The sequence below is a fragment of the Sceloporus occidentalis genome, unplaced genomic scaffold (assembly GCF_023333645.1).
Source record: "Sceloporus occidentalis isolate IW3139 unplaced genomic scaffold, rSceOcc1.0.p SCAF_23, whole genome shotgun sequence".
NCBI classification, from domain to species: domain Eukaryota; kingdom Metazoa; phylum Chordata; class Lepidosauria; order Squamata; family Phrynosomatidae; genus Sceloporus; species Sceloporus occidentalis.
Genome location: NW_028317003.1, coordinates 3,361,472 through 3,388,199, shown reverse-complemented (window position 1 = coordinate 3,388,199; position 26,728 = coordinate 3,361,472). Strand labels below are relative to the sequence as shown.

Here is a 26,728-nt window from a genome sequence, read left to right as displayed (position 1 = left end):
ATCCTATGGAGGCTTCTTTAACGATAAAAAAAAGAAATGTATACCAACTGTGTGATCCTTATGGTGGATACAATGGAAATCCAATTAGTGCCTTGAGTGCAAATGCTGTTATAACTTCTGATTAACCTAGGATTAATCAGAAGTAATAGCTACGTTTGCACTCACTGGCTTGAAACGCAATTCCCGGGAGACACACAGTTCCTACTTGTAAAGACTGAACTGTGTAATTGGCCTTGCGGGCCTTTAACATATCCAATTGTGATACCAGCAACAGATAACATCCCTGCTCAACTTTCAGCACAAGTACAAGGTACTTAAATGCTTAAAGTGTCAACAAAAAAGTATTTCATTGAATTTCCCTTGTATCCACCATAAGGATCACAGAGTTGGTATATATATTTAACATAATACCCTATTACATACATTTTTAATACTATTGACTTAAGGGGTTTGGGGGAAGTGAATTTTTATATGTATATTATATATATTTATAATGAAAGTGGTAAGGGTCACATTTTTTATTTGGAAAAATATATATTTTGTATTATTATTATTTTTTTTGTTGCACTGTTCTCTGTGCAGTATGGCTCAAGATATCTCTAGGGACATCTACTACATATTTTACTCCAGTAGCAGTAACTGGGCTCTGATTTTTTTAATTTCATTTTATTTACAATATTTTGAAAAGGGGGAACACTATTTTGCAATACTTACAATCAGCCAACAGTGGAACAATGGGAGAACCCAGTGGGATCTAGAAAGAGGTATCCCTGCAACAAAGTCAGGATGTAACTGTACTTCTTAATGGGCTTCTTGTCACAATTTTTAATGATGTACAGGTACATCCTAAGGGGGCTCAACAAGCTAATGGAGGTGAAAATGCATTGTTAGTGATTTGATGACTTATCTAAACCAAGGTTAGCATTTGGTAAGGTAAGGGTATAAACACTCAAAAAGGCTAGATGAAGATCAACCCCACCTAAGAGTTGGGTGTTCAAAATTTTAACACATCTGAATTAAATACTTTATAAGAATTTCTGGAAGGAAAATCTCTAGAAATACTTAGAAACCTTTACCATTTAACACACTAATAGAAATTAAGACAAACACATATCACATAAACAGAGTAGTTAAAATATGGTTTAATATGAACATTTTAACACTTCCATAGTTAATTCTGTCTTGTACCCTGGGGTCGAGGAGCCCTGTAAAGTTTGTGAGATTGCAAAGCCTTCACCCAGTTGCTGTTAGTAAAAACCCAATGTAAGTAATTACACCAGAATAATCCCTTCCCTTAAAACCAACAGTTTACAGAAACTCTATGGCAAAATGGTTTTAGAGAAAATAACAAGAGGTCCACACAGCTGAGTGCGCTAACACTCCAAAGGATTTAATTGTACCCATTACATTCCTCTGTGTATTTTAAGTAGAAAAGTCTAAACGCAAGACTAGGGCAGAAACAAAAAATCATAATCAAAATAAAGACAAGGCTTTTCATTTGAACCCAGAACTCCTGGTGAGTAAATACAGAGCCTTCTATATTTTTAACAACTTTTATGATAATAGAAATCTGTAAGGTCAGAAGAATGTATACAATTGTTAGTATAAACCCAGTAATAGCATAGTTTATTGTACGCATTTCTTGCTTTTCTAGATCTTTTTGGAACTGGAAACATTCAGTTTCGTTATAAGAGGTAGATGTGCCATACTTTATATAGAAATTGGGAAAAATAACAGCAATTATCAATATCCAAACAATAATACTTGCCACCACTGCATGGAGTTTACGGTTGAATTCAATGTTGTCGTTTTCCTTGAAGAAACTGAAGTACCTTATCCCAAGAATGACAACATAGAAAATAAAGGAAGTATACATATGGATATGTATCATGCCACTAACCACCTTGCAAAATGGATATCCAAATGTCCATTTGTTTTGGGTGTAATAGACCAGTCTGAATGGTATAGTGAGAAGGAAGAGACTGTGGACTAATAATAGGTTTATGAATGTTGTTGCGGTCATTAAAAGAATGTTTGTTTTATACAGCTGTAATCCCATCATGAGTACTCCAATTAATCCAAAAATGAATGCCATGGTATAGATAACTACAATGACGACAGACACAACTTGCATTTCTATATCGCATAAGGGCCTAAAAAACAAAAATATACAAATGTTAAATACAGTACATACTGTCACAATTGGCTTGATATTTAAAAAAAAACCACTTTTCCTGAAACTGATTATTGGATACTAATATTCCTATGGAAGCGACTGTAAGTGAGGTGTGGAAAGTCTATGTAACGCCTAAATCAGTGACATACAATTCTGTGTGGTAATCGCAATACTCCATGTTAAATGACTTGTGTACTCTTCTCTGGCTGTCTGCACATGTGCAGGGTATTTGTTTAAATTTCTATGGTGCATAAAATACATAGGTAGTGTGAAGCAGGTGTAAGTGCACCTGCTTGCAGAAGGCTTGTTCCTTGATGCCATCTACAGGAGCAGTGGAGTCTGGGGAGATGGGGTCAGGTAAGCCAAGGTCATACACGAATAAGAACAAGTACACAGTGCCAAAGGATGATCCAAGAGAATAATCAAAGTTCAAACTAAAGTTGTAATATGAATAATCCTCATTAGGCATGATATTAAGTGCAAAAACAGAATTGCAGTCAAAGGTTCAAATGCCAGCAGTCAAAAAACAGAATTCACAGATCAAAACCACATTCACAAATCTACAGGGCCTGGAAGTACAATGCCCCAGCAAGGGAGACTCGGAGCACTCCTGGTATATAAAGGCCAATGATAACCACAGGCCACAGGTGTTACAGGAATCTGACATACAAATGACAGGGACATGGAGGAAACAGAACCGCTGAGACTACTGGTGGCAAAACTGGTAGGTGCATTGTCTGCCAATGCCAGGTGCCGCAGGTTCCATGGTTCCTGGCATGCGTGTATGTACCGTATGCAGGGGTGGCAGAATAGAAGCTAGAAAGAAGATGAAAAAGAAGATGAGAAGAAAACATCTCTGGAATTGTGATGGAAAAAAGAGGCGGGGCAAAAGAAATTACCAAAGAGAGAGGAAAGAGGAAAAACATTATGCTAAAGTCGGGAAATAAAGAGATGGGGCCCTTCCTGTATAATTGCCCCAGGGCCCAATGGCTCTTCATTCGGTCTTGCCCCCAAAGTTCAATTATTACCCTCCAGCTCCACCTTGAATGACTTAGGGGAAGAAGAGCGTGAATGTACCCCTCCTTGGTTTCGTGGTGTGTGCAAGCACCAGAGATGTAAGCTGTGGTCCCTTGCTATGCAGGGAGAGCAGCTTTAAAGGAGTAGATAAACAAAAAAGCTGTGGGTGAAGTAAAGGTGTGTGTGAGGGTGAGTACGTATCCTATGTATGTAAGAAAAAGAATCTATGGATAAGTGTGTGTGTGTGTGCATGCCAGGACATGGGGCTAAGATAGCACTGGCATGCTGTTTGGGGACTAAGATAGCACAGACAAGCTGTTTTGGGGCAAATGTGGCACTGTGGGGCACGTTGCTTGTGAAGAGGCCCCAGGGAAATTTTTGCACCTGTGGTTTCTAGTTATGCCTGGTGACCCCCTATTTATTGTTTTTGCATTTTATCCCAGATTTTCTTTGTAATAAAATACAATGGATGCTAGTCATTGTGAGATCTATAACCTCCCTAATGCTAGGCACGGGATATGTTGACATTGTGAGCAAAAGCAGTAATAAGGTATGTCCTGGCAGATAACTTTTTCACTCCCTGTTATTTCTTAAAATAAAAATGCAGGTATAAACAGGAGGGTCATCCAATAATTGCCCAGATGATGGCACTTCCTGCCAAGTGTTACCCTAGCCGATTGCTCAACTCTGCTGACATTTATCAACTGTACATTACCACTTACCTATTATAAGGCATTGCTGTGTGCTCCGTACAAAATATAACTATACAATAACTCTGAATAACAGCTGTCAGATATCTGTGTGGTAGCAAAAGACTTGAGGCTTGCAGTTCAACTCTTCACAGTCTTAAGAAGAAAGAGAACATACATTTAGTGACAAAACAATAGGACTGCATGCCTCTCTCAATGACATTAGATATTGTTCAGGCATTATTTAATCGAAAAATCCTTTCTTACTTTAAATGTGAAAGCCTTGAAGTCATTCTATTGCTTGTGTTCCTTTTGACTCATACTTATTTCTGACGTCCACAAAAGGCATAGCCAAGGCTAATTACAACCAGGGCCAATCTGGAATGTGTCAATATTTATTTATACATTTATTTATTTATTCTTTTAAATAAATTAGGAAGAAATAAGATTGTGGCCTTGCAATGTTTTCAGTTATGTAATCCATATGATGTTGTCACTTGTGATGTCATGTGTAATATCATGTGTAATATCACCTGCATAGCGCTATAGTTAAGAAAGTAAATTTTGGCAAAAACTTTGTAATAAGACAACAGTGCGGTTCCGGGAGGAAGCAACAAACAGCTGATGGGTATATCCAGTCGGGGTACAGGGCATCCCGTCACAGAAACGTTTCAAAGGAAGCCACTTTAAATCATTTTAGTAGCCTGGGCCATTAGCAGACATCACCAGGCCTTCCATTTGAAAAATAAATAGTCTGGATTGTCTGCTTTATGGAAATATATACTTTTGTGGGTATTTTTGGTTTATTTGTTTAAAATTAGAGTTGCAGTCCCATCATACCTAATGTAAAAATTTGATGGCTTCATAAAAAGTAATGTACACCTTATAGTATGTTGCCTATAAGTGCTAGGAAAGTATGGAAATTATATATAAATTAGGTATTTCTGAAATCAGTGAATTGATAAACTTGGAGTTCATTTTCTATCACTTTACCTAATCTTGTGAGGATTCAGAGGGGAAAATATAATCGCTAGTTCTTACTAAATTTCTCATCCAAAATTTTCAGCTAATTATCTATTTATGGTGTCAAAAGAAAGCCCTATATAGTTTACATGGGTACACTATTCGCAGGAAAAGGGAATAATTATTGAACAGACACACTGCAAAAATGGCAAAATTGCTCCGGGACTTGAGGTACCAAATGCCCCTGGGATTGAACAGGTTAAACAATTAGAGTGTAATCAATGCTCTAAGCAGATGAGTATTTTCAAAGAACAAAATGGAAAGAGGTACATCTGGTGAACAAACAAACTTAAGTAAAGCATATGATAGCATCTTCCCTAAATACATGACTATTCATTCTCAATATGATTTTGAATTATTTAAAAAAAATCAGTGATGATCAACAATAATAAGATAAATAGTTATAGCTATATGCCAGAAGTAAAGTTGTAATAAGCAGGAATCCATGTGTACGTACCAGCTGTCTGTCTTCCCCTGTAATGTTGGGTATCATATCGTTGCTTAGGCCAGTTTCTTACATTGGGATGTCTCTGTACATAGACCACTCCTTATCTACTTAAAATAATAGTTACATATTTTCATTTTTTTCATTTGACTTCCTGCTTTAAATGTAGCTCTGTTGGCTGTCACTGAAAAGTAAATCTTTCACAGATCTGAAAAAAATCCTGTTGAACTACCAGTTCTTCTAGTTGACCGTTTAAATATACTGTACTATGACAGGGTCTATGAGAGGGTAGTAGAAGGAAGGTATTTGGGGCTCCGAATCCTCTATAGCCTGCACTCCTTCACCTAGCTTTAACTAGCAGACCTTAGAACAGAGAGGCAGAATGGAAGCTGAACTGCTTGGAGCGGGATATAGGTTGGTGAAAAACTGTGTTTACCCTGGATTAGAAAGGGAATTATTTATGTTTAGTAAATGCTTAAATTGAGCTAGGCTTTTGTTTAACCCCTTCAGGACCGGCGTTTGCATACTGCGTCTTCCCTTGAAGACCGCAGTTTTTTTTAAAATATGTAAATTCCGTGCTCATGATTCACTTCAAAGCGATCACGTGCACGGAATTGAGGGGGAGTGGCTGCTACGGATCGCTGGGGACAGCGTTCATAGCGACGCTGGATCGCGCATCATCGATGACGTACCTTGTACGTCCCGGTCTGACGGTGACCTTTGACTAGGAAGTACCAGGTACGTCCCGGTCTTGAAGGGGTTAAAGATTTCCTTTTCTGTATTTGCCTGGATTTATGATCAAACTGATTGTTATTTGTAATCTGCATATCTGAAATAAACCCAAACCATTTTCTTGTCGTGTACCTAATAACCTAGAGGACCATGCTTTCTGTCCATGGAAGGAGCAGCTCGCTTTGCTATATCATAGTACATATTATTGAATAAACAGAATAAGGTGTATATATTCCTTAATTATTTTTATACACACTGGATAAACAATACAAACTACATAAACACCTCAGATATCTATCAGTTTGCATTACGAGAACTGGATATTTCCAGAGGACAAAAGTGATTGTCCTAGATTTAATTATTTATCTACAGAGATGACCCATGGTTCTGTCAGTGCAGATTCTGTTGAAAAATGAGGGTGACTGACAATGTCTGGAACACTAAAACTGCCAACAGGTTTCTTACCTTTTAAAGATGAAATTGTTATATTTAAACCATTTGCTTATTTCTTCTTGTACCTTCACTCCTTCCTAACCCTCTTTCCTCTCACTCTATTTAATCATCTTTTCTTTATTTACTCTCCCGACCCTTTTCTCTCTCTCTCTTTTCTATAATTAAAAGTAATTCCCTAGGTACCAAGACAGAGGTTTAAAAATATATAATATACTTATTTATTTTTTACCTGACTCTAAGGGGTTAATGTTAGCTAGACGTTTAAGTCATAACATCATGACCACTGACAGGTGAAATGAATAACACTGATAATCTTGTTATCATGGCACCTCTTAGTGGGTGGGATCTATTAGGCAACAAGTGAACATTTTGTCTTGTTAGAAGCAGGAAAAATAGGCAAGCGTAAGTATCTTTGACAAGGGACAAGGCTTACCAGGAACACATGGCACCAGGATGAAGAAGGCAAGCTTGCGGAGGCAGTGTGATGTTTTGGCAATGTTCTGCTGGGAACACTTGGATAGTGCCATTTATGTGGATGTTACTTGGACACATACCACCTACCCAAGCATTGTTACAGACCATGTGCACCTTTTCATGGACATGGTATTGCCTGATGGCATTGGCCTCTTTCAGCAGGATAATGCGCCATGCCACAAAGCGATAAAATTGTTCAAGAATGGTTTGAGGAATACGAGTTCAAGGTGTTGACCTGGCCTCTAAATTCCCCAGATCTCAATCCAATCTAGCATCTGTGGGATGTGCTGGACAAACAAGTCCGATCAATGGTGGCCCCACCTCGCAACTGACAGGACTTTTTTTTTTTTTTTTGCTAATAGATATGCAAGTTTATTAAAAAGAAACATATATCCTTATGACGTAGCGGCGTACTCGTGAAGCGGGGGGCCTGATCAGGGCTGCCTACCCGTGTCGGAGGTTCTGGTGGAACTCAGACCTCCCCAGTGGCGGGAATCTCGGCGGCTGTCCCGGCGTGCATCACCGCTCCGAGACCCGGCGTGTGTACTGACGTTTCAGGTCTGCGTTTTCCCTCGTTTCCCGCACCGCTTGATGGAGCGCCGAGCGTCTTGGCCCATCGATGATTCCGGAGTGCAGGCTCTGAGACGTGGATTGAGGACATCCGGTATGCACCGAATGGGAGTACGCAGTGCTTTGTCTGTGCCTCTGCCGCGCTGAACCTGCTATCCGAACAAGGATTCAGCCTTCATTCATTTTGGAGAGAGGGAGACACGGCAAGAAATATGCATAATTTGTGTATTAGAAATTACACCTCAGATGTTGAATAAAAAGCGAACCCGAGATACTGGATGGTCTAGATAAGTAAACTCTCTTTTTTTTTTTCTTCCTTCTTTTGAGTTAATAAAGAACCTGTTACAGTCTATATACTGCATTGATATATGTGCAAGGAACTGTCTGGCTTGAGGGTCAGTCTAATCTAAAATGCCACCAAAAAGTGATAAATCTGAAAAATCACATAAACCGGACAAGGGGGAAAGGATAAGGAACATAAACAAGGCGAAAAAACCTCAATCAATTAGCACCTTTTAGTCTCCCCGTAATCAATTAAGTCTTTCTGACTCACCTGATAAATCTTCATCAGAAATATGTTCAGAAATTACTCAATCATCATATACCGTATTTGCTCGATTATAAGACGACCCTGATTATAAGACGACCCCCCAAAATCTAAATATTAATTTAGGAAAATACAAAAAGCCTGAATATAAGACGACCCTATAGGGAAAAAAAAGTTTTACCAGTAAATATTAATTCATGAAAACAATATTTTCATATTTAATAAAAGCTATGATTGAGAAAAATATATATTTTTTTATTTCCTTTTATTTGCCAACCTGCCCACCCAGTTATGCACATCTGCCCCCAGGGTTGCCACTCTGCCCCCAGAAATGCCTTATACCCCCTATTTGCCACTCTGCCCCATGATGTGCCTTTTAACCCTCTATATGCCACTCTACCTCCAGAAATGTCTTATACTCTCCTATATGCCACTCTGCCCCATGATATGCCTTTTAATCCCCTATATGGCAGAGTGGCATATATGGGGTTAAAAGGCATTTCTGGAGGTATATATATATATATATATATATATAAAATATATATATATAAATATAAAACTGCTAACAGCAATCACACTCCTATCAAGCCAAGGCAGCCAGTACATGCTGGAACCTAGGGATGATAGGAGTGTGATTACAGCCTCCCTATGCCATGCTACCACCACTACCCCCCTTACACATCCATACTAACACACACTCATTCACAAACATTTAAATACTCATTAATTCCATTAATCACACATACTTCACACATTAATCACAAAAAGTCTCCCCCACCCACTTACCTGAACTGCAGATCTCCCACTCGAAGACTTCTGCAGGGGCCCGGCTGTGCGAGCAACTTCTCTGGCCCCGCCCCCAGAGGAAGGAGGGGGGAGGCAGAGTTATGTGACACTCTTCTAGCTTCCTGCTCGCGACCAAAGCACCGGTAAGCAGCCTGGCCCCAGCGGACATTTTGAGGTCTGATTAGAAGACGACCTCGATTATAAGACGAGGGGTATTTTTCAGAGCATTTGCTCTGAAAAAAACCTTGTCTTATAATCGAGCAAATACGGTATATCGCATAAGTATCTATTAACAGCTTTAGAAGTACTGTACGCTAAAATTCAAATTGATTTGGATAACAATTTAAGGGAATACAAAAAAGAAATATTTACTCTAAAGGCAACACTACCTTCCATACTCAGGAGATATCTATATTACACTAAACAATTAATGACCTAAAATCGCAAAATGACGGAGATTAAAAAAATGGATTACAAGCTAGCAGACCTAGAGGATAGATCCAGAAGGAGACATTTTAGAATTAGAGGAGTTTCGGAAGAAATTACAAATCTTGAACAACATATTTAAGAACTTTTGGCTACATATATAGACCCAAAACTTTAGGGTCAGTACCAATTGAGAATGTTCATAGACTTCCTAGACCCTCTAATCTTATACAAAAAGACATCAATAGAGACATTATAGTTCGCTTTACCAATCTTTAGGTCAAAGACTTATTTCTTAAAGAATGGAGGAAGAACCCACTGAAAAAGAAAAACCACCTTTTCAGATCTTTCACCGATAACAAGACTCAACAGGAAGAAATTTGCTGATCTTACGGCATGCTTAAGAGCAAATAACATTCCATATACGTGGGTATTCCCTGTGAAAATTCGGGCTTCTTTAACCCCTTCGTGACAAAGGCTGATTTTACTTTTTGTACCCTTCGTGACAATGGCCGTTTTAACATTTCTGCGCTGCTCGTGTTTAGCTGTAATTTTCTTCTTTCCCGTTTACTGAACCCACACACATTATATATTGTTTTTTTCAGGACAAGAAGGGCTTTCTTTAGATGACATTTTTGATTGTATCATATAATTTACTATTAAAAAAAGTATAAAATATGGTGAAAAATTTAGAAAAAAATTACTGTTTCTAACTTTTAGTTGAAAAATCTTTTGCTCATCTATAAAAGGTAATGAAAAAACCTGCTAAATAGATTCTACTATTTGTCCTGAGTTTAGAAATACCCAATGTTTTTATGTTTTTTGCTTTTTTCTACACATTATGGGGCAATATGTACAGGTAGCGTTTTGCTATTTCAAAGCCATTTTTTCCAAATCTGGTAATTCTTCCCCCCATGTGCCATTTTGGGTATCTTTGAAGCCGGCCAATGCAATTTACCCCATCAAGTCATATATTTTTGAAAACTAGACAGCCCAGGGTATTCCAAATGCTAGTATTTTAACCCTTTCCAAGCACTAATTCTACCATCAGCCTTTGTCAAACTTTATGGTAGTAATTTTTTTTGCATTTGTTTTTTCACACACATTTTACTTCAGGTATGAATAAACAGGTTCTGGTATATGTCACTATCATAAAACACCCCAATATGTGTTTAGCAACATCTCCTGAGTACAGCGATACCTCACATGAATGATTTTGCCTGGCTGTTTGGGGGCAAAAGGGCCACATTTGGGGCATGCGCATTTTCAATGTTAAACTTTGGCGTTTGGCGATCAACTGCCCATGCCCTATTTGGTACATCTTTGAGCCGGGCCATTTCAGTATGCCCAATAAAGCCATATATTTTTGAAAACTAGACACCCCAGGGTATTTCAAATGCTAGTATTTTAACTCTTTCCATGCACCATATCTACCACCAGTCTTTGTCAAACTTTGTGGTAGTCATTTTTTTGCATTTGTTTTGTCACACACATTTTACTTCAGGTATGAATTAAAAGGTTCTCGTATATGTCACTATCACAAAACACCCCAATATGTGTTCGGCAACATCTCCTGAGTACAGCGATACCTCACATGAATGATTTTGCCTGGCTGTTTGGGGGCAAAAGGGCCACATTTGGGACATGCGCATTTTTCAATGTTGAACTTTGGTATTTGGGGATCCACTGCCCATGCCCTATTTGGTACATCTTTGAGCCGGGCCATTTCAGTGTGCCCAACAAAACCATATATTTTTGAAAACTAGACACACCAGGGTATTTTAAATGCTGGTATTTTAACTCTTTGCATGCACACATTTTACCACCAGAATTTTTTCAAAGTTTGCAGTAGTATTCTTTTGTGTGTATTTTTCCCCCACACACCTATATTACGTATGAATTTACAGCTCCTGGTATATGCCGCTGTCACACAACACCCCAATATGTGTTCAGCAACATCTCCTGAGTACAGTGATACCCCATATGCATGGGTTTGTCATTTTTGGGGGGAACTAAAAGGCCACATTTGGTACGTGTGCATTTTTCTAATTGGAAATTAGATGTGTGGCCACCCTTCCCCCCCGTGTTAATTGGGACATTGTTGAACCCGGCCAATTCGATTTACCCCATTAAATCATACATTTTTTTAAAGTAGACACCCCATGGGCATATGCCAGTATTTGAACTCTTTCCATGCGAGAATTGTTTTAAGCTAATGTGCTAATTTTAGGACTTGCTCACAAAAATATATTTTTTATATATATATTATTTTTTTTTGCCTTTTTAAAAAAAAAATTTAAAATGTTTTTTTCAACTTGAAGGTTCCCCTGATAGTGACATCAGTGGGAAATAATTTTTACATTTTACTGTTTTTTTTACTATTTTTTTCTAATTATTATTAATTTTATTTTATTTTTTAATTTATTTTTACTAATCACACTGTGATTAGAAAGCTGGGCTCCATTGACTTGTATGGTTGAATGCAGTACCTGTATTCAACCTGCAAGTGGAGCCAGAGTTCTCTAGAGGGTCTGGAGACCGTCTAGCGAACTTTTTCACCTTTATTGTTTTTTTTCCCGGGCCGCCGCCATCTTGCTGATGGCGAAGAACACCGGCAGCTGCGGCTGTGACTACTGGACTTTGTGTAGTGGTGCCTGCGCCACGCTCCGCACACCCCCACCTGACACAGACGGAAAAAAAGGAAATGGAAATGGAAAAGGAAATGGAAAAGGCGAATGAGTGGGCAATTGGCGACCCACTCACCTGTTTCATCCCAGAGCAAAGCATCCAAACAACTGTCAGTCCTAGACGTTTGGCAGCGGACTTCCAGAGCTCAGACACCAGGCCCTAGCGTAAGCTGGCTACTCCAGCGGAGGTAGCAGGCGTTGCCACACCGCAAACAGACGCAGCCAGGGGGGAGAAACTACCCTTACCATTAGGGACATTTTGGGCATGACTCTAGCCAGGAAGCAAACTGGCAAAGAAGAGACGCTGGCACCACCACCAGCAGCAGCATTGGGAAAGGCGAATAAGTGGGCAATTGACGACCCGCTCACCTGTTCCACCCCAGAGCAAAGCATCCAAAGACTGTCAGTCCATGGCGTTTGGGAGCGGACTTCCAGAACTCAGACACTAGGCCCTAGCGTAAATTGGCTACACCAGCGGAGGTAGCAGACGTTGCCACACCGCAAACAGACGCAGCCAGGGGGAGAAACTACCTTAAACATTTTGGACATTTGAGGCATGACACTAGCCAGGAAGCGAACTGGAAGAGAAGAGACGCTGGCACCACAACCAGCAGCAGCAGCATTGGGAAAGGCGAAAGAGTGGGCAATTGACGACCCGCTCACCTGTTTCACCCCAGGGCAAAGCATCAAAGTCTGTCAGTCCATGGCGTTTGGGAGCGGACTTCCAGAACTCAGACACTAGGCCCTAGCGTAAATTGGCTACACCGGCGGAGGTAGCAGACGTTGCCACACCACAAACACGTGCAACCAGGGGGAGAAACTACCTTAAACATTAGAGGAAAAAAAATTAACTTTCCAAGCTAAGAGCTGGGTAACCCAACTTGGGCAGATTGAATTTAAGAAAGGCAATCTGCTCCATCAGATGAGGTGCCAATGTGTGAGCGCTGTGGACTCAGTATGTTTTCAGTCATAGAAAACACGCGCTCACTTTGAACAGTGGTTGGCAGACATGATAGAAGATGCTGCGCAACCCATGAGAGTGCAGGCCACACACTCTTCTTTTCATCCCAGTAGCTAAGAGGATCAACATTAGTTGCAGAAGGAACTTCACAGAGGTAAAGTTTGACCATTTCAGCAGCACTACTCTCCTTTCTGCTGCTAGCTCTGTCAGATGGTCCAGCTATACTCCCAAGTGCCTCTTCCCAAAACGCAGCTGCTCCACTCAGCTGTGTTTTTGTGATGCTTGTGGCACTGCTGCTGATGCTATGAGTAGCAGACCACATAATCTCTTCCTCCTCCTGCACCTCTCCCTCCTCGGACAGCATTCCCATTTTACGCTGCCAGTCACGCACCTTGTTGACCAGTTGCTCCCGGTAGCTACTGAGAATATTGAATTTCAAAGCTAGCTTTCCCTTAATTATTGGATCGCAAAGGCACGCTAGCATCATTTCGGGACTCTCTTCCATGCGTTTGCGAAGGTGTACTTTTAGCAGATCCTTCAGCTTCCTGACTATGGCTGCTACGTCAGGATGTAGAGTGCCACCTTGAACAGCCTCACGGTTTTCAAGGAACACATCCATCTTTCTGCCTAGATGGGAGAACACTGGGATTACCTGGGCCAGACTGGCAGTGTTTGAGCTTAAATTTTCTGTGGCATCCCTGAATGGTTTAAGGACTGCCACTAGCTGGGCGATCACTGTCCAATCCTCCCTATTCAATGGAGATGTAATCCCAATATTGTGCTCTGAGGCAAGATTATGGATTTCCCTCTGCTGCTCCAAAATCCTCTCCAGCATGTCTAACGTGGAGTTCCACCGTGTACTGACATCCTGACGTAGGCAGTGTACGGGAAGACCTGACCTCTCTTGCTCTTCCCTCAAAAGTTGGCTAGCCTTAACACTATGGTGAAAGTGCCCAGCGATCTTTCTGCAGCGGGACAGAACTACTGCTGCCACATTAGTTCCTTCTGACATTGCTGCCTTCACTACAAGATGGATGATGTGGGCTGCACAGCGCACACCAACAATATGACCATCTCGCAGCGCTTTCACCATATTGGCACCTCCGTCAGTTACCACAAAACCAACTTCAACATTGGTGCCTGCCTCTGCTCCCACCCAAAGGCTAAACATTTTCCTCATCGCATGCAGAATATTTTGGGAAGTGTGCTTTTTATCCATCACTTCTGCATGGAGAAGGAATGATTGGTAGCCTGCTGCAGCAGCTTCCTTGGGCACACCGGGCTGCCACCAGTGTGCTGGCAAAGAAAGAAAGGCATGCTGCCCACTAGGTGCACTCCACAAATCTGTTGTGAAATGAACAGACTGACCAGCAGCCTTGGAAAGCTCCTCTTTCACTGCTGCAACACAGGACCGATACAATGAGGGGACAATGTTCCTGCTGAAAGTGGAACTTGGCGGAACTGTATATTGTGGGGCCACAGCCGCCATCAAAAGGCTCCCCTTCGATCATAGAGAAGGATGCCCCTCCAACAGCAAAGAAAAGACCAATAAGTCGCGTTACTTTATTGGCCTGCTGTTTGGGCATTGACCTTTTGGATTGGAATGCCACAAATTGTTCCAGGGTGGGCTGGACATGCAGTGCTCCAACCTGCCTTGGTCTCTGGCTGCCAGCACTAGCTGCTGCTGCTGCTGCTATTGGCTCAGAAGCAGCTGTTGGGGTTTTTCCACGGCCACCAGCTATGCTGCCTGCACTAAGTTTTACTTCTGCATCTTTCCCCAATAGCACAGCGTTGTGTTGAGTGCTGAGGTGATGCTTCATGCTAGCACTGGTAAAATGGCCAGACACTTTCCCTCTGCTTATTAGCTTCCCACAATGTTTGCACTTTCCAAAGCGCCCTTCTTCAACATTTTCAAAGTGCTCCCAAATTGGGGCGCGCATAGCCTTGGAGTGTGCCTTGGGTGCTGCTCCTACTGCTCGGGGTGGATGAGCAGAGGCAGAACTAGTGGTGGTGGGACTGGTGGTAACAGTACTGGCCATAGTGGGACTGCTAATTGCTTTAACTTTAGATTTGCTAGGTTTTGCTGCTGCTGGTGATGGTGATGATCGTAGCGGAGAAGGTGGAAGCTCAGGGGAAATTGTGCACTAGTCATTTGGACACTGCTCCCTGAGGAATCTGATTCCTGACCACTCATCTCCTCTACTTCCTCTGGCTCATAGTCTAGTTCTTCATTAGCCAGATCGAATGGAATTCCTGCTAGGCTGGAGCTAAGACTGATATCGTCGTGAGACTCGTGACTAGTAGTAGTGCGAGCAGGAAGAACAGACTCTGCACTTGGCCTCTCAGTCTCAGGCTCCTCTGCTACCACGCTAGGTGGAGTTCCACTATGTGTAGCCCTCTCTCTGTCTTTACAAAAATATTGTAAGGACTTGGTGGCTTGCTAGAGGTACTAGGAGGACATGGCGTGGCGGTACCGGTGGGAACAGTAGGCGCAGTACTAGTGGTGGTAGAGGCGGTAGAGGTGGGGGTGGTGGTGGTGGTGGTGGTTTTCCCTACGAAGGAATGAGATCGCTTTGGTTTGGGACCCCACTGAGTCTTGCTGCTAATTTAGCTCTGCTTGGTACCTTGCATGCTGCTTGTGGATGGGGAAGATGCTGCTTGGGGCAAAAGGCACTTCTTTTTACTCACTGGGCTAGTAGAAGTACTAGTTGTGCTACCCTTTAACTTTGAACGTGCTTCTGGTGCTTTAGGCTTTCCGTAAAAAAACCATAGAACTTGTGGGCCTAGCCACACTACTACTGCCTGCTTTTGGTGCCTTTCCTTTACTTGATGATCCTTCAAGCAATGCTTCCCCAAATGATAAGCGAGAGCTTGGCCTACTGACGCAAAGGCTGAATCTTAGAACTGGTGGTGGTGCTGGTGGTGCTGCTGGTGGTGGTGGTAGATGGAGCTTGTCCCTCCTTAGTCCCAAAAGGAGGATCCATTTCAAATTTTGTGTTGTGTGTGTAGTGTAGTGTTTAAAAAAACTTAAAAAAAACTTAAAAAAAAATAAAAAAAAGGGGGATAAAAAAATTAAAGTCTTTGAATTTACACGGGCCTAAGAGCCTATCCTACTACTATGCTAAACCTACAGCTATATTAGTATTCTAGTCTAACTCTAGGCAGACGTTCTCAAGCCCACTAAACTAAAGTGAGGTTAAGTTATATATAATATTATATTATTAATAGATTAGAATTACTTATATTATGGATTATAGATAGAATATAGATTATGAATTAGAAAGAATTACTTATATATATTATAGATTATGGATTAGAATTTATATTATATTATATAATATATTATAGATTAAGAAGATTAAAGATTAGAATTATTTTAGTACTACAGCTAGTAGCTTGAAGCTTTGCTTAGTACAGTTGTTGTCGTCACACAGTCAATTTTTCTTGAAAAGAAATTAGAAATAAAATAAAATGTCACAGCAAAACAGTTCGCTTCACTGCTTGCTGAAACACACAGCACTTATGCGGCTGCACTCACTAGCCCAACAAGTTCACTTCACCGATGTACTGAGGTGAGCAAAACACTAAGGGTACTTTTAATAAAATTAAAATAAAATGTAAAATAAATGAGAAAATCTTTGCAAAACAGTTAACGTCACTGCTTGCTGATCAAAAAAGAACACAGCACTTATGCGGCTGCACTTCACTGATGGACTGAGGTGAGCAAAACAAAGGAAATAAAATGAAATATTATTAATTAAGGAAAATTGACTTGGTCTCTTGCTGTTGCTAAAACAAAGCACAAACTATAGAGCTGCAGCACCAGTACTAATAAGATTAGCTGAACTATAAGCTAGTAGTAATTATTAATTATATTTATAGCTAATTTAATTAACTATTAAGATAAGAATTATAGAATTATTGATATTAATGATTTTAGATTAGACACTAGTAGATGTCTTGAATGTCAACAGTACACTCTACACTAGTATACTATTACTAATACTATACTAACTATAGTACATATAACTGACAAATATATATATAATTTTATATGTATTCAATTATTAATAATATATTCTATTAAATTATTAATAAATTCTATTATTTAATTTATTTAAGCAGGACAGGCAGTAGGCACTAGTGCCAGCCCAGGGCAAGGGCACCCCAGTGCCAGTGAGGCACTGAGTGCACTGTGAACTCAACAGCACTACACAGTTGATGACAAATTAAATAAAAAAATTATTAAATTAATCAAATTATTATTATTAAATATTAATTCAGTATAACTGAAGTGAGGATGAAGTACACTGTGAGAAATGGCAGGCTGAGGCTTACCAGTCTCACACAGAACAGAACAATCTCTCCGTAACGCATCTCTCGGATGCAGCACAGCAGTGTTGCCAAAGCAGTCACAGCGAAAAATGAATGGATCTCTCAGGCAAGCTCTGGTTTTATAAAGGCGGTTTCAAAAATTCAAAAAACAGCAGCACAGGCATTGGACGAGACCCTTAGCGTGACGTCACAAGAGTGAGTCTTCTCCTACGTTTTGCCGGCACTGTATTCTCTTCGGCGCGTCTTCGGCACGAACAAAAAAACGGCCTCTTCGTGCTCGTTTACATGTTCGCCCGAAGACGAATGCGCAAGTCTAGTTTTTAGGGACACAGTTGGCAATGGGACACTACACTTTGAAACAAGGTTGACACTGGGAAGAGAGATCATATTCCATAATTTACTGTATTACTGGTATTTTATTTTCAATAATATACTTACACCTAAGATATCTTTTATTTATAGACTAAGAATTGTGTAATTTTTGTTTTGACGTTTATTATATGTGGTTAGTAATTTATACATGTTTTTAAAGTTCCTGCTCATTGAGAAACAATAAAAAAGAAATGTCTAACATGTATAGAAGCGTGACCTTTTTATGTAGACATATTGCGCAAACACTGAAAAATACCCCGGCAAATGCATTTTTGCCAATCCCAAGCAGAACTTTGATGCAACGCACTTGTCAAAGTAAGTGTCCCTGAATGGCAGTTAGAAAATGTGGTCACCTGTCAGAATGAATACTTTAGGAAATCCACTTGGGGGCGCTCATATAAGACAAAAGGAAAGAAGAAAGACCATAATAGTGTAGACAATTCCAACCTATAATTCAGTGTTAAGTGTTCTTCTTTTCTCCGTAGGTTCCAATAAAGTGCCAGTGAATAAATAATGTATTTACAATATATTTATTCCGGGACTGGCCCAACTTCAATAAATAAATAAAATATATCCAATAAAAATACGTATATAAAACCATAAAAGTCCATATGAAGGAAGTTGAAGTTGGGCCAGTCCAGGAATAAATATATTTTAAATACATTATTTATTCACTGGCACTTTATTGGAACCTACGGAGAAAAGAAGAACACAGACAAGAAACCACTGGGAGATGATCAAGCTTGTTTGCACATGGTTGGGTGTGCAAAACTCCATGAGAGTTTAAATAGAGCATGGATGATAAGCAAATGGCAAAGTAAATACAGTATTATATTTAGCAGCCATAAATATTTATTTGATCCTATTTTATTCCAGATTACGTAGGATGAAGCTAATAAGGATGAAATAATAGCTAAACTAAACTGACAGATGAAATAGGATGAGCAATGTTGCAATCTAATAGGAATGTTCTGATTTTGATATTCCTAATTTTTGTTCAAAAGTCCACCCTCATTCCTTTCTTATTAAAAAGGGTAAGTTCATTTTTTGGTAATATTTCTAAACTGATTAGGGTGCATACTTTCATCTTACAACCAATTATGTTTAGGAAAAAATTCACAAATCTGTTGCTGGCACAGCACTCTCTCACACCCTTTAATCATCTGCGGGCATCGTCGCAGCTCTGTGGTTGCCATGGCAACATATCTTTACTTTACTTAGCTGATACAGGTTTCTTCCCGAAGGTGTGGCTGTACAGAATGATAACATCAGATGGCGCCAAATTCATCATAAAAGCCATCTATTCAGTACTCACTTTGCTAAGCTGTTGGCTGATACTTGTATCAGTAGCTTAGCGCTTTCTCTGCCGTACCCATTTTGATAACCTGGTGTACCTGACCTTCAACTATTCCTTTTTGACTACATGACCTTCTGGCTTGCACCCTGACATCGCGGTTTTGGATTTAACCCCTTTGTATCCTGATGCCTGGTTGTCTGTATACTATCGCCCATTCTATCATTGGGGCTCAACCTCTGGGTACTATTAGTTGATCCTGCGTGTATACAATTTAGCTCCTGCCTTTAGGAACCCTGGTCTCTGACTGGCCATGTGATTCATTTGTGGCGTATGATAAACATAATAATCAAAAAATTTACCAGTTGCAGACAGACTGCACTGTTTTTAGATGTTGTGCTATTCAGTTGACTCTCAGCTGCTTAGTTTTTATTTGTGTGTGTGTACTGTGCGTCTCTTATGTTTCTTCAAGTCCCCAATGTTGTGGTTATTAGTCATTAGACTTGTGCATTCGTTTTCGTACAAATTTGTTTTTAAATTGCATGCTTCATGTGTTCATCTTAACCAATAATAACAAGGACGATCTCCAACGAAACTGACTAAAACAAACTGTAAAAGTGCAGAAAATTCATCATGATTAGTCCATTTGTCACCACGTACAGCCACCCTTACAAGCCGTTTTGGTGCTTGTTGATGAGCATACCTGGGAACTTATGGGCTCCGGCTACCCGGAGCCTTGCCTTGCGGGACGCGGCCAGGACTGGCCACTGATGTCAGCGGATGGTCCTGTGTCGTCGGTGGGAGGTCCCACTGAGGTCAGTTGGAGTTCCCCTGATGTCAGTGGGCGGTCCCGCTGATGTCAGTGGGCGGTCCAGCTACTGTAGTGTATTACAGGGACTGCAGCAGACATTTTCCCCCTTTTCCTGAGTGGCCTGTTGTTGATGAAGACCATTGTTGTTGCCCATTTATGCTACCTGTAGACAAGTAAAATTTTTTATTATCTTTCTATCATATCATCTATTATTCGTCATTGCTAAATAAATATTGGTGACAAAATCTGGCATTATAATATATAATATTGGGGATAATCAGTCCTGCTCCAAGGGGCTGCATGTGCCTATCATCTGCCAGTGTCTGCCTGCTCAGTGCCCTACTGCTAATGCTGCTGCTGAACCTCTTTGACCGTCTTTACTCTGGTGGAACCTTTTATAAAAAACGTCTATAACATTAGGGAAATTCATTCCTTCTTCATTGGGTTGCATGTGCCTATCATCTGCCAGTGTCTGCTTGTCGAGGCCCAGTGCCCTATGACTACTGCTGCAGAGGGGAAGCAGAGGTTCCATACCGCTGGGGATACCCCACACAAAGCTCCTGGTACATAAAGACAACTCTTCAATCATTATCACAGTGCTGGAAGGAGGTCAGGAGACCCTGGCTAAATGGAATATTGAAATCCTTTGTACCTGGAAGAAGACCCCAGATGAATGCTGAAAAGTTTGACTAATAGTTCTAAGTGCAAGTTAGTCCAGTGACTGTATTACACGAAAAGCTGAAATAAAGTTTCTATGGCAATCAGAGTTCATTTGCCACAGAATTTTGAAATGCCGCACTTTTGTGTATATATATGCACCATTTGTTCCCTAATACTCTATTTGAAATAATAACCATTATTTTCGTCTATCAAACACATATTAAATAATGGACTTCTACTTGTAGAAACAACCAATTCTATACTGTATGTAGTTATGTAACCTATAAGTGCAACACTAGGTTGCATTTTAATTTTCCAGTCATGTACTAATGTACTTTATTCCAATCACGTAAAATACATTTCCTTGCCAATAACTTAAAAGAACACATAGGCTAATATAGCAAACTATAAAGTGTGACATTTAGAAAGTGCTTCATGCACGACAGTTTTTGATGCTATCAATAAAGTGACCAGAAGACATTGCTGAATTAACCCTTTATATGTCAGAGAACATTTGTGAACACTCGACATTTGTACAGCAAAAAGCATACTGACACAGAAATGTTCTACAGGGACTATAACTGAATGCAGGGAAGGTTTGTTTTATCTCTAAGAAAGTGTTATAAATGATTGAACGCATGATTGTTATATTGTGACCGTGCCATCATACAAAATAATTGAACACAAAATGCATACTGGAAGATAAATAGTGAAATTAAGACTTAGACAGTCCTTTATTGTAATATGCTGTCAGACCATATACTGTAAATGCAGTTGCACATTTTACATGACACATGCTAGCCTTGTTGTTGTATAGGACAACTTACTTTAATTTATCGGACACAACTACTTAATAACTCTTGGACATAACATTTCAGCACACATTGTAGATGCTTGATGTGTAGTCAACATGCCTGGGAACTTGTGGGCTCCGGCTACCCAGAGCCTACCCTTTGCCCGGAGAAGTGGCGCTATCCAGGAGTTAGTGTGTAGTGTAGACCACCACAACTGTAGCAGACCCCGTCTGAATGATGGCCAAAACTTTACTGATGGTTTTTAAGAAGTTTTATTATACACTATCCGTCTTAACTCCAAAAATTCACCATAAGAGCTGAACAAAATACAAATAATACGCATTAATGACTTATCCATAAACTCTATCTATCGTTAGTATTATTATTAATACATGGTGATTTGAACAAATATACATACCTTATGCTTTTCAGGGGGTTTGCTTAACAAACTAATCAACCTTATATATGAGAAAGAACTCAAAGTTAACTTTTGATAATGCGCTGACAATCTTGTTCATTACTGCTGTGACCAGTATGACTGATAACAGTCCTACCCAAAACTCCTTCCCCCTGCTACATGGAGAGTGTAAACCTTATGCATATTTAAAACTTACAAAAATTATCAAAACATGCATAAAACAAATTTAAGATAAATGACATTTAACCCCTTGATGACAATTGCCGGTCCGGGCACGTCACGGAAAAACAAGTCGTTTACGACAAATGACGTGCCAGGACCGTCATTTGTTAAAACGGGTGAAAAAATCGATCCGTGATCGATTTTTTTCACTCAAACGGTGTTGCTCTAATGCCTCGACCTCGAGGCATTCAGCAACGCCACGATCGGCACTAGGGGCTATCTCTGGCCCCTCCCCGGGGCGTCAACATCCGCCAATCAGGAGGCATTCAGCGACACCAAACACTTACCCCAGGATGGACTGTGACCGCTCCGGAGAGCTCCGGAGATCGGTCACAGCCGCAGCTGCACGCTATCTTCACCATCCGCAAGATGGCGGCGGCCCGGGAAAAAAAACAATAAAGATGCAAAAGTTCGCTAGAAGGTCTCCAGACCCTCTAGAGAACTCTGGCTCCACTTGCAGGTTGAATACAGGTACTGCATTTAACCATGCAAGTCAATGGAGCCCAGCTTTCTAATCACAGTGTGATTAGTAAAAATAAATTAAAAAATAAAATAAAATTTATAATAATTAGAAAAAAATAGTAAAAAAAACAGTAAAATGTAAAAATAATTTCCCTCTGATGTCACTATAAAATATATTTAAATATATATATATAAAATGTTAAAAAAAATTTAAAAAAAAGGCAAAAAAAAATTAAATATATATATAAAAAATATATTTTTGTGAGCAAGTCCTAAAATTAACACATTAGCTTAAAACAATTCTCGAATGGAAAGAGTTAAAATACTGGCATATTAAATGCCCATGGGGTGTCTACTTTTAAAAAATGTATGATTTGATTAAATTGAATTGGCCGGGTTCAACAATGTCCCAATTAACACGGGGGGAAGGATGGCCACACATCTAATTTCCAATTAGAAAAATGCACACATACCAAATGTGGCCTTTTAGTTCCCCCAAAAAATGACAAACCCATGCATGTGGGATATCACTGTACTCAGGAGGTGTTGCTGAACACATATTGGGGTGTCGTGTGACAGCGGCATATACCAGGAGCTGTAAATTCATACATAAAGTAGGTGTGTGGGGGAAAAATACACACAAACAAATACTACTACAAACTTTGAAAAAATGCTGGTGGTAAAATGTGTGCATGCAAAGAGTTAAAATACCAGCATTTAAAATACCCTGGGGTGTCTAGTTTTAAAAAATATATGGTTTTATTGGGCACACTGAAATGGCCCAGCTCAAGGATGTACCAAATAGGGCATGGGCAGTGGATCCCCAAATGCCAAAGTTCAACATTGAAAAATGCGCATGCCCCAAATTTAGAGAATGCTAACATAATCTTCTTTGCAGCTGGCTGCCGTCCAACTATATCATTTGCATATAACGGTTGCTTGCTTACAATCCCTATCATATATAAACTTTGTACAATTTTCTGCCTTGTTCCGCATAGTTTCAGGATTAACCAATTAACACGATTTACGTAACCTGACGCCCCTCTATATAAACTATAGTGTAAACGTAATAAAGCAGAGTGATTTTGGACCTGACCCAGAGTGTGTCGTGTGTCTTATTTCTCTCTCCGTGCACGTACATTTATATTTATATAATTTGGAGCAGTTCAACAATTGAAGAAAGGCTTTATTGGAGAGCATCCAAAACAATGACAGTATGCACACAAATGGTCTACTTAATGCAGACATAGGTGGCTCTACCATGTAAGAAGATTAATCAGCCAATTAGGTCAAATCTATGGGCACCATGTTACGGTAGGGGGCACCCACCTACTATAACACAACGCTAATGCCCCTATACACATAATCTCCCCAGATACAGAGAGGGCTGCCTGGCGTCACTACAGTCATGTCGCCCCTGCATCCAATGCTTTCCCTCCAGGGCTGTTCTTTAAATTCTGCATTGTGCATCACATTTGAGTACATCTGCCAGACTTGAAACATAAACTTGAACTCATTATCTGAATTATTGTTCTTGTGTGCTACTGGAAGTTCCACTTTATTTTGTGGTTTACAACACTTTGGATGATATTTGTCCCCTGGGTGCACTTCCTTTCCTTCCTGTACTTATTCATACATTAGGTTCTCCCTTCCCTACTTTGCCTCTGCAATTTAAAAAAAAAAATTAAAACAGAAGTGTTTGCCAAAGTAGATTCGTCATTTTTTTTCAGATTGGTCTTTCAAAGCATTCCAACAACATATGATTTTGACATAGAATTTATTCAACATCTGAATGTCAGTGACTCCGACACATTAAGTGCCTGTTGTGCAAGCTAGATCTGTATACAAACATACAAGAACATAATGCATAAGCCATCTGTTTGTCATTTGGGGTAACATTCAGTACATTTATTTTCAAGTTGAAGTTTAAGCAGTGAGCTAAAAGATTCATTGCATTGCTGCCTGTGATTAGATTCTCGGATGTTTTTAAAGTACACATCCCATGTTTCTCATGCCAGTTAATCTGCTTCTAGACAACCCTTCAATAAAAATCAAGATGTATTTAACTATTCAGGAAAAGGCAATTATTCTAGTTTCAGATTCAGATTGGCTTTTCCAAGAAATAAGATGCACTATATGGACTTAAAATGTCTTAGTATGTCCCCTTCAGCATTTTGGAGATTGCTATGCTTCTAACTTTGTGGGAACAGTTTGGGGAAGGTCCTTTTATATTCCAGCATTACTGTGCCCCAGTACACAAAGCAAGGTCGATAAAGACATGATTGGATGAGGTTGGTGTGGAAGAACATGACTGGCCCTCATAGAGCCCTGACCTCAACCCCATCAAACACCTTTGGGGTGAACTGGAACAGAGATTGCGAGCCAGGCCTCCTTGTCCAACATCAGTGTCTGACCTCTGAAATGCTCTACTGGACGAATGGGCACATTTTCACACTATAACACTCTAACATCTTGAGGAAAACCTTCCCAGAAGGCTGGAAGCTGTTATAGCTGCAAATGGGGGACCGACTACATATTACCTGAATATGCAATGTCATAAAAGACCCTCTTGGTGTAATGGTCAGGTGTCCATATAGTGTATGTATGGATTACCTGGGAGTCATTAATATACAATATATGTATACCAGCTGCCAGAGAGGAGGATCCCTTGCAGCACTGCAGGGGCCCTGGATCCTCCTCTTTGGCAGTAGGTGAACATCTGTGCGATGCGCGCAGACAACCTCCACTTTTGTCCGACATTTCCACTGCTCAGTCACAGAAGCAGAGGTTGTCTACGCGTATTGCGCAGACGTCCACCAGCTGCCCCACTAAAGACCAGAGAGTCTGGAGCACGGGGACAAATCTAGGGATGCATTGGTAAGTTGGGGGGGGGGCAAAGTGGCATATAAGGGGATATAAGGCATATCAGGGAGGCAGGGTGGCATATACGGGGGCATAACGCATATCTGGGGCAGAGTGGCATATAGGGGTATAAGGCAGATCTGAGGGGGAGAGTGGCATATAAGGGGGTATAAGGCTTATCTGGGGGGCAGATGTGCATAGCTGGGGGGCAGCCTGGCAAATAAAAGGAAATGTAAAAAAAATGCATTTTTCTTAGTTTTTATTAAATATGAAAAAATAGTTTACATGTGCTTAAATTTTTTTCCTATAGAGTAGTATTATATTAAGGCTTTTTCTTTTTTTCTAAATTAATATTCATGTTTTGGGGGGTCGTCTTATAATCAGGGCCGTATTAATCAAGCAGATTATATATAAACAGAAGAGTCAATAAATTTCTTAGTCCTAAAGTTTTCAAGTGCCCCTTCTAGCTTTGAATTTACAGGATGCACAATACTAAGACCCTCCTCCAAACAGATTTTATCTGGTTAAACAGGTTTATTTTTGGCATCCACTGCCCACCAGATTCACCTGTTCAGTCCCTTAGGCATATCAATCAACTGCTGGTGGATATAAATGCCAAAAATTTATAAAAGAGAGTTGCTGATTCTTGGAGACTTCAATGAAGGCTGGTTACAAAAAAAGTTAATTTGTGCTTGCTGTTTAAATCCACAAACCAAACCCAGCTAATTTCTTCCCCTACTCGGCTCCAAAGAGCTCCAGCCATATGCAATTAGATTGGATCCTCTTATCTTGCCCCCCAAAAATCCAACAGGCTGACATCCTACCCAACGTGTTAAGTATTCACTGCCTGATATACTGTATGCGGAAACTACGCCCATCATATCGACCCCTAAAATTATTGTTACTAGATGTTTCAGGAACACTGGTCCTGTGTTGTTCCTAGCAATTCTCTGTTGGATACTACCTGTTTTGACATGGCTTGTTCTGACCTTGATCTTCGGTTCTGATTTGGCTCTTGTGATCTCCTGGTGCTGACCTGCCTTGTCCTGACCTTGCTCTTGGCTCTTTTTCCTGTGATCTTCTTGTATTGACCCGGCTTGCCTGAGGGCTGCCTGCTCTGTGCCTTGCTGTGAGTCCAGTGACCTGCAGTGAGTCCAGTGCCCTGTCTGTGGTCTTCCAGCTGTGTTCCAGTCTTGTGCTCTGCCAGAGCTCCAAGTCTGCTCCGTGGTCCCCTATCCGAAGTCTGCTCCATGGTCCCCTATCCAAAGTCTGCTCCGTGGTCCCCTATCCGAAGCCTGCTCCGTGGTCCCCTATCCAAAGCCACACCATGATGGTCCCCTATCCAAAGACCACATCCCGCAGTGGTGTACCTGCCTTTGTGCCTCACGCTTAATAATAATTAACGCTTATTGACTAATACTTTTTTCTCCTGTTCAGCCAGCACACTCCAATATAGATATATATATAATATCTACAGCCTCCTGCAACTGGGCTCATACCGGGTCTTGACAT

At 40.4% G+C, this 26,728-nt stretch overlaps 1 protein-coding gene across 1 annotated transcript; it reads right to left on the bottom strand.

Moving 5' to 3' along the window:
• Positions 1-1,390: 1,390 nt before the first annotated feature.
• On the bottom strand, positions 1,391-26,468 carry LOC149300693 (putative G protein-coupled receptor 141). The gene is made up of 2 exons (XM_089484756.1): positions 26,206-26,468; positions 1,391-2,153 (listed from the first exon to the last, which is right to left on the bottom strand). Exons 1-2 carry the CDS (start codon positions 26,466-26,468, stop codon positions 1,391-1,393), a joined length of 1,026 nt encoding a protein of 341 aa, XP_089340882.1.
• Between the last annotated feature and the right edge of the window lie 260 nt (positions 26,469-26,728).

What these genes read in the sequence shown, in the direction of transcription:
- LOC149300693 (XM_089484756.1), bottom strand. Translation starts at nt 26,468, where the DNA reads ATGGAGCAGACTTCGGATAGGGGACCACGGAGCAGACTTGGAGCTCTG. An exon ending in AATCAGAACCGAAGATCAAG is followed by an intron (nt 2,154 to 26,205) that starts GTCAGAACAAGC and finishes TTTGTTTTTTAG; the next exon opens with GCCCTTATGCGATATAGAAA.